The 9,190-nt window shown below is 40.6% G+C and overlaps 1 protein-coding gene across 1 annotated transcript in view; it reads right to left on the bottom strand.

The window, feature by feature from the left end:
• Positions 1 to 9,190, bottom strand: part of SLC44A1 (solute carrier family 44 (choline transporter), member 1) — a gene marked incomplete at its 5' end in the record, with an annotated part of 45,318 nt that overhangs the window by 35,044 nt on the left and 1,084 nt on the right. The window contains one exon of the mRNA XM_010141091.1: positions 7,815 to 7,957. Within this exon, the coding sequence (XP_010139393.1) occupies positions 7,815 to 7,957 (143 nt within the window). The remainder of the gene's footprint in view (positions 1 to 7,814; positions 7,958 to 9,190) is intronic.

The raw sequence follows: 9,190 nt of genomic DNA, 5'->3' as shown, positions 1-9,190 counted from the left end.
AAAGAGTGTTTAACTCTGCAAGATTCAAGTCCATTCAAATGCTGCTCTTCATAAAAAAAGCAGCACCTCTACTATGCCTCTTCACAGATATGACTCTAAACATTCACAGACAAAGCTTCACTCCAACCTTAAATTTGACTTTAAGATTTCCAATTTTTTCCAAAAAGACCCAAGAAACCCCATAAGGTTATACTTGTGCTGCAAAAAGGATGAACGTCCATGGCTATTTTAATGAAAACATATAATACCAACAATTAAGAACAGCTTTTTAGTTTAGATTGATTTTCCACACCATTGGTCCCTGTGACTGAGCAGATTACTTTAGTATTTATTTTGAAATAATAAAACATTCAGATATTTCAAGTAGAAAAATCTGATGTTCAAGTACAGTATTTTAAAGGGATTCTATTTGCCAACTTTCCAGGATGAGTCAGTGCCATTTAAAAATCCATTGCGTGAAGTACATATTAGAGCTTCCTAGCTAACATCATCTCTTGGCTATACACATTTCATCACAAATGCTAACACAATGCTGTCCAGTATTGTCCCTTCAAGATTTAATAGAGAGGCAGAATGTTTTTCTATTCCAAAGCTGAACAAGTCTTTCAAATACAATTCTCGTGATACGCTCTGCATCGAAATACCCTCTTCATATTATCTAACATAATCATAGGAAAATACCAAACCACCACATAAAATGCCATTTCTATTTTTGAAAATTCTATTTTTGCAGTCTGAATCAATAAAAAATCCTTCTGCCCTGGAAATCATCTAGGTCCTGCCCAAACGCTTTCAGTCTATATGCCAACTGCTATCTAACTTTCCCCACAGAAAGACTATTATATTTTCCAGTCTCAGTATACAAGATACTCAGTACCATCTTACTTTCTGAAAGTCTATCAAAAGCCATATCATCTATGTCAACTGTAATGGGGTAACAGACTACTCGCATTCTTAAAACACTCCTTTTCTTGTCCACACCTCTATGAAAATTATCCACTACTATTTCTGGTTTTTGTCTTAATACATCCTACAGGACATCCCATGTCAGGAGTGGATCTACATCTATTCACTCTTCATGCCCCTCAGGACGCCACAGATCATAAATGTCTAAGAAGTAAGAACAAATACGAAAAAATTCTGTGCTGCAGACCCAGCCAAAGCAATTGCATGTAAGCAATAAGCTACTAATTCCACAGTTTTCCTTTATTTCAAAGAAAATACTCTTGAGTTCATACCAAGACATAGAATATTAGTGTTAACTGGACACTCCTGACACAGCTTCCTTTTAATGAGTGCAAGTCCTGAAGTTGTTACTCCATACCATAAGGGTACGTAGAAGGAGAGTGTCTGCTCCTTTGAGGCTATCTGGTCAAAGCAGCTATTGACAAGAGCCTGCGGAGTCAAATCTGACCACCACATGGTAAGGGAGGTTGTGGTGGTCAGTTGCACTAACTGGTAAGGATATGTGGAATGTACGAGTTTTTATCTTTCAGTCGGATTATCTGGTTAAAAACCTTGCCAAATCGTGATGATAAGGAAAAGGAGGGAGATACTCAGACATAAAACTTGACCAACCAGTGTTAATGAAAACAATAATCTGAATCAAACCTGGTCACTCCCAATAGCTGATGAGTTATCACGAAACTGCAGGCAAGGACTTTGCAACTGACAGGAATGCAAACACAAAGGTGCGGGATACAAGCGGAGTCAAATTGTACCAGCTGCTGAGGGTATGTGCACGGGACAGGATTCAGGGAGGAAAAAAGAGTGGGAGGGCAGACAGAAAAGGGCATAAAAGGGGACAGCTGGGTGTAAAGCGATGCTGGTACATTTGTTTGACTGAACCTGGAGCGTCATCACTGCAGTCTGTCCTACCCTTTTACTAAACCTTTTTTTACCTCACTCCCTGCATAATTCCAGTTTCTATCCCATTGGTACGGATCCTGCAGGTACTGCAAGAACTAAGTGCCAGCTACTGGAGATGGGTTTGTGATGGATTTGGAGCCAGCAACTGGAGTCAGACCAGGGGGCTGGGTGCCCCAGGCCTGTGGTGTCCTACCAAAGTAAGTGGAGACTCAGTGCCAGCTACTGGGGTAGGGAGGAGTCTTGGCCACCAGCCTCTCGGTTGGTAACAATGTGTGTCAAAAAATAACCAGCTACGGAAGTGAAGGGCTCAGTGCAGGTGGCAGGAGCCGGACTGTGGGTCACAGCCTGAGTGGTGCTGACTGCTAGCAGGGGCTGAGCATCTGCACTTTCCCCAAAGCCGAAGCCCGCATGTGTAACTCACTAGCAAACTCCAAACTGTACCAGCTGGTGAGTAGGAGGCTCTGGGTCCAATCAAAGGTGTCAGGTGGGCAGAGGGTCTGTGCTGCTATTTGCGGGGACTTGTGAGTGCACAGTGCCTGTGGGATGAGGGTGTGCTTGCTAGTGAGCCCTAGGCTGGACCAGCTGCCCATGGGGTGGGCCAGGGGGCCTGGGATTGGGGCAGGGGTAGCAAGTGGGCAGAGGGGCAGTGCTGTACTTTTGGGATCCATAAACCTCATGTGCTTGTGAACCTGGAGGTGCCACGTATGCACTGCACTTGTGACTCTCTGTCTCTGCCAGTCCCTGAGGAGGAGGGGTCATGGCTGGCTGTGCTTGGGTTTCTGCGAGTCCCACACTGTGGGCACTGTTGAAGGCAGCGCTTTGCCAGTGCCAGTCCGTGTAAGCAGCTGAGTGAGCGTCCCATGCGGTCTGTGCATCCACGTGCCTCAGCTCAGGGAGGGACCCTGCGTCTGGGGATGTACTGGGCTAGGCTCCAGTGGGAGGACATGAGGGTCCTTGCAAAGTCCCTTAACATGTATTACCTAAGGAAACCAAGTCAGGGATGTCGGCCTTAACAAGCTACAATCCAGCTCACTTCTACAGTGATTCAAACTCAAGGGTCAAACTATAATTTTAATGGCCATAAGAAAATAGAATATTTTGTAAAATAAAAACTGCAAGTTTAACTCAAGCCTGGAAATTTAGAAATACAATACAACTACAGTGCCATATGGAGTTTTGACAGAAGTGTGCTGTGTTGGCATATCCTTAAATAGACACGTGTAATTCAAACACCACATTGCATGGTTCGGAGACAGTGATGACAGCAATAAGGCAGCTGCAAAGCGAACTCCAGGCTATCAAATCTGTGGCTTCATTTCACTGTCCAGGAAGACAGCTAAGATTTTTTTTCTAATTTCTAGGAGCTAAAACAATAATCAAAATGCTAGGCACCAGCATTACAGAGGAAAAGATAATTTGTTTTTTGTTTTTAAAGCTTATTTATTCAAAGTAAGTGACTTTACTCCATACAGTGTCACTACATGACACGTTTTTCTTCTCACCAGAAGCATGTATTCACATGCTTTGTGCCGCAACGTCAGTTATTTAGAATCAGCAATAGACTAGTTCGTTGGTAAGAAAGTAACTTACATCAGCAATACAAAGTTTGAAGTAATTGTACTGCTAAAGTTATTTCAACATCTCAAGTGAGAATTTGTTTGCTATAGGAAATTCAATATTTCGCATTTACAATCTAGGAAATATCTTTATGCATCTTTATGAAGAACCAGCCCTGCTGAGAAGGACTTGGGCGTATTGGTGGATGAAAAGCTGGACATGAGCTGGCAATGCACACTCACAGCCGAGAAAGTCAACCATATCCTGGGCTGCATGAAGATAAGTGTGGCCAGCAGGTCAAGGGAAGTGTTTCTGACCTTCTACTCCACTCTGGTGAGACCCCACTTGGAGTACTACGTCCAGCTCTGGAGTCCTCAGTACAGGAAAGACATGGACACATTGGAGCAGGTCCAGAAGAGGGCCACAAAAATTATGAGAGGGCTGGAAGACCTCTCCCATTAAGAACAGCTGAGAGAATTTGGCTTGTTTGGTGCGGAGAAGACTCCAGGGAAATCTTACGGTGGCTTTTCAGTACTTAAAGCGGGCCTAAAATAAAGATGCAGTGACGCTTTTTATGAGGGCTTTTAGTGACAGGACAAAGGCTAACAGTTTTAAACTAGAAGAGTTAGATTTAGATTAGATATAAGGAATTAATTATTTACTCTGAGGGTGGTGAGGCACTGGAACAGGTTGCCCAGACAAATTGTGGATGTCCCCTCCCTGGAAGTTTTCAAGGCCAGGTTGGAAGGGGCTTTTGAGCAACCTAACCTAGTGGAAGGTGTCCCTACCCATTGGAGGGGTGTTGGAGCAGACGATCTTTAAAGATCCCTTTGAACACAAACCATTCTATGGTTCTATGATTCTTTGATCTTAACAATCCACTTTTCTGAAAATCAAAGTTTCTTAACAGAACCTCTGAAATACGGCATGATGAAGTTACTTGAGTGAAAGTAACTGCATGTAATTTTTACTACAGCTACTTCCTGTCACTGCAGTAAAATCTAGAAACTTTAACCTCATGTTTAATTATAAGCTGATTCCTAGACATAAAGGAAAATAAGGGAAGAGTTTATTTAACTTTTCAAAAGCCATGGTGCCTGAAAGTAAGGTGAAGATGACCATCCCAAGGCATGTAATACAAAATGAACTTCAGTATAACTTCTCAAATTGCATCATAATTTTTTTTACACATTTATATGACAACCCTTCCTATGCTTTACTACCATTTTGAGCTTATATTGCAATGTGTTTCCAGCTTCATTCTCGAAGAAAAACTCAGATTTTTCGGCAAGTAATTAAAAATATAATTTCTAAATGACTAGAGGTTATAAAAAAAAAGCACCAACAATTTTGACTTCTGATTGGCAGATTACTAGACAAGTAAATTAGTTACTAGACATGTGAAACACAGCAGTCTCCTCTCCCCTAGCAAAACCAGAAAGACAAAACTTCATCATGTTGTGCATTTCACCCTCATTCTGGAAGCACCATGGCAAATCCGCTTGTATGAACAAGCCTATCTTACCTTCAAGTATTTTGTACACTCTTGCATTTGACAGTGTTATTGATTTTCTGTCAACCCTCAAGGCATCTCTTTATAGTCATCTCATCACAACAATGGGAAGTGAACTCAGTGGTCATGCCCACTCTAAAATTATGGGTAGGGCATATACAGTTTCACCAATCAAATTCTCTGTATGCATGCTGCAAACTCTCCCTGAGCTTCCCCACTGGCATCTTCCTGAGCCAAAGGCATTTATTAAGGTGAAATGCCACTATAACTCTTCCTTATAGTGGCACACACACATCTTCTTATACTTGAGTGAAAAGTACAAACTGAATTCTGTCCAAGCAGCAAAGTATTGGTGATGAAAAACCAGACTGAAATAGCATTTCAGGGACTTGTATCTGGCTGCCATGGTCATAATTTCTTTGCAAATAAAAGGTCATTTTTAAACTCCCATTATAATTATCACAACTTGAAAAGCCAGGAGCTTGTTTGAAACAGATAGGTTTAATGAGAACTCACTGTCAAGAGCTAGACTATAATCCCATGTCTGACTCTAGAGCACAACCTATTAAAGCGGTACTGTTTTCTTCGTAAAAATAAAAAGATGCCCAGTTCACTCTTTGTTGACAAGGCCAGGCTGTAATATCCTCCTTCCCTACATTCCACCTCACTGATTTCAGCATATTTGATGCACACAGATCAAATCGTATCCCTGTGTGGAGTCTGCTCTTCAGCCTTACCACTCAGATTTCCATATCCACACAGACCACATCCATTCCACTTCCTCATTACAGTGCCTATGGGTTGCTGTCATTTAAAAGGAAGAAAATGTTATTTTTACAGATGATTTAGCTTTTCTGCCATGGACTGGGAAATGAAGACAGAATTAGCCTGCAAGGAGAATGAAATGAAAATTATTTCATGTTTCCAGAACCACATTTGTAGAGCTTAAAGCCCTTTCTTCCTCTACCGAAACTGAAATGTACAGGCAGGAAGAAGAGTTTATTTTTACAGTCTGTCTGAGAAGTACTCCTATAAAATATTATTATATACTCTCATGAACTGCACCTCACATGCTGCAGGAAATCCATCTGCTAGGGACAGATGCAGAGCAGATAGCTTCTTCTGAAGAATTGCTAAGCAAATTTAAAAAGCTATAGGGTGTGAGTGGAAAGAACTCACTTATGTAAGAACTGGCCTGTTCCAAATCTGGTGCCCTGGACTGGACCGGGCACTTCACTGTGAACAGTTACAGAATGATCTGCCTTGGTAGAAGCATCTCTCACTCTCAACCAAATGGAGATGGCAATATCCACTGTATACATTCATTTGCTTAGGTCATGCCTCAAGCCATGGTATCTTTACTAGAAAAACACAATTCTTTTGAACCTTATTCAGACTTTGACAAACAACTGTTCTCCCTATTAACTGTGTTAAAAATAGCTTCCATTTTTATCTGCTATCTTTCAAACTTGCCTTTACAAGGGGAAATCACTTAGCAGTGGTAGATGTTTCTCCTCATGATGGTCTGACTTCTGTCACATGTAGGAGACCATTACACTATTAATTGTTACATTTCAATATGGTGTCTGAGTTTGTGCAAAGGCGGAGAAACTCAGACACTGTTTCTTTCTAAAGCTGAATAAGTTTAAAATTATAATCTTAAAATTTGCATATTCTATCACTACACAAGAACTACAGTTTTGTACTGAATACTGATTTTAGAAAGTGCTAAAATATTTAAATAAAAAAGTAGGAAAATTTTGCTGCATGAGTTTTAAGTCCTTCTACTCTCCTGGAAGCAGTGATTAGATGAAGAAATTTTTCTTTTGACAGAAAAAGATGTGTAAAAACCTTCAGGCTATTTTATTTAACTCAAAGTCTTCTAGTAACAACCGATTACCTAGGCACATTAAATTTTAAAACAGATACTTAAAATCTTTACTACAGCAGCAACTCAAAATAAGCAGATCTTAGGAAAGCATCCTTACAAAATAATTTATGCAAATTATGGATTATCTGTTAGTCTGAAAGTGTGAAGTAAAAGGCTATCACACTCAGAAATTAAGAGACTTTTTAGCTCTTTCAAAGAATCAATAGTAAAAGAAACATCTTTTTTTTCAATTAATACCACAGTTCTAAGGTTAGACTAAATAGTTTCTAAAGTCAGCCAGGTTGTACAGGTGCACTCTAAGCAGTGACTGGCACACAGACCTCAACAGACATTCACAGGTTTTCAACCCATCAGACCAGAACTCTTGTTACTTAGCTCCAGTACTACTAGCGCACTATGACGTTTTCTTTCACTATAGGAAATACTTGTGCTGGTTCTGACCTTTAGGTATATTTTAACATGACACTGCTTAGAAGAACTGTGTGCTGCTTAAAAGTTTTGTGCATTTTCTTCACAAGCCACTTCTGTATATTCTGCTTACAGTTTAAATTTTAAGGTCTCATTTTAATATGTCAGATATCTCCCCCTAAACTCAGTGGCAGAAACTGAGTATATAACATCAAAAGAGAGCCATGTTTACATAGGTATCAAAGGCCTACTCCCAAATCTGTCACACCTAAAACTCTAACAAACAAGATTCTTCAGTGGCCTGATACAATCTTCTACATGAAGTGGATGCTAAGAAAGGGAAATTCCTGAGAGTCTTAGCTGTACTCATATTGCACATCTGTCAACACATACTCCCCAAGCACTGTTGCTAGTTGTTACAAAAGATCGTTGTTCTCTAGACGAGAAGAGCAGAGAAGGACAAGTAGGAATGAGTTAGCAGATCCATTTTCCCGTGTTACTGAAAACCACTCTCAAAGGAAGAAATGTTTTGCCTTTCTTAGTTTACAGAATGAAGCAATTGAATCACATACTCACTTCTTGTGTGTGAGGTCCAGACCACTGTTGACTATTCCCTCCACCTTGACGTTTTTCTGTCCACAAATATTTCCATAACTGTCATATCCTGAAAGCAGTCTTGCAGCTGCTCCTGTAGCTATTGAAAAGCCACAGATAAAACCCTAGAGGAGAAAAAAACCCCACAGTTTAGTAATACTCTGTTTGACAGCTGGGAAAAAGTCAATTTAATTAATTAATTTCTAAGCAGAGATTCTTTAAACATTCTTTCAGACTGAAAAAGGAAAGACAAAGGCCATCCACAGAGAACTGTTGTGCAAATGTAAAACTGAATGCAAGCCAGAAGAGGATTCGGACATCGAACACAGCACATTATCCAAGCATAGTTAAGAATCTCGTGCGTATTTTTTTTGAGAGTCATATCATCAGCAAGTGCTGCATGAAGCAGAAGGAAGGCCAAGGGAAAACAGTGAAGGAGAGCTACGGGCAGAGCTGGAGCTGTTAAAGGGTTAGCATGCATCTTAGAGTATTCCAGACAGTCCCATCTTGCTTTAAGATTCTTTTTTTCCTTCAAATTATGTTCTTTCAAAAATGAGCTAGAATGAAGATGCCTAACTGACGTAAGTTCCTTTTAAGGAAATCCTCTAAAGCAAGTGACCAGATCAAGACCATGATGGTTCCAGATGCTGTGCTCAAATGCTGGAAAAAAACAGACACAGAACAAGAGAGTGCAAAATGGCTTACACAGGGTCCTGTGGAAAAGACCCAATGTCCAGCATATCTAGCCATGAACTTCCAGAGCTATTTCACTAGCAAAACCAAGATCAACATTGAGGTCGTGACTATGCGAACAGGAGACTGGCCCAAAAGAATCATTAGCTCTCCAGCAGTGTTGCTGACGAGGAGAAGTGAACCTCTGGCTCACTCCACTACCATCAATGAACACTTTTTACAGATGAGGCCAGCTAAGGAAGGAGAGTAAACAGCTGAGACAAATGTGCGGAGCAACAGATGGCAGTGACAGGATCAGATGAGATGATGACAACAGGTAATGAAGTCAGCAGGGAACAGTTAAAATGTGGGTGGTTTTAAAGGTCTGAAGACACACAAAAGTGACCTTCTCTGATGGACAGGCTATTACTACAGAGAAATTTCAGACAGCAAGCCGGTCATTATCTTCCTCTTGCCAAAGCACTAATGCACTTACAGACTTAATACTCAAAGTGAAAACAAGGGCAAAGTGAGCAAAAGGCTATCACAAGTAATAATTAAAGCTGATTTACAGCACTCACTTTCAATTTCTCACATCCGTTACTATTCCATAAAGGACATAGTCACATGCATTTCATATACAATAATACTCAGAACCTTGGCTGGTTCAAGAATTTTTTCCCTAC

The sequence above is a fragment of the Buceros rhinoceros genome, unplaced genomic scaffold (genome assembly GCF_000710305.1).
Source record: "Buceros rhinoceros silvestris isolate BGI_N320 unplaced genomic scaffold, ASM71030v1 scaffold14308, whole genome shotgun sequence".
In the NCBI taxonomy this organism is placed as follows: Eukaryota; Metazoa; Chordata; class Aves; order Bucerotiformes; family Bucerotidae; genus Buceros; species Buceros rhinoceros.
This window is presented reverse-complemented; position numbering and strand designations above follow the sequence as displayed.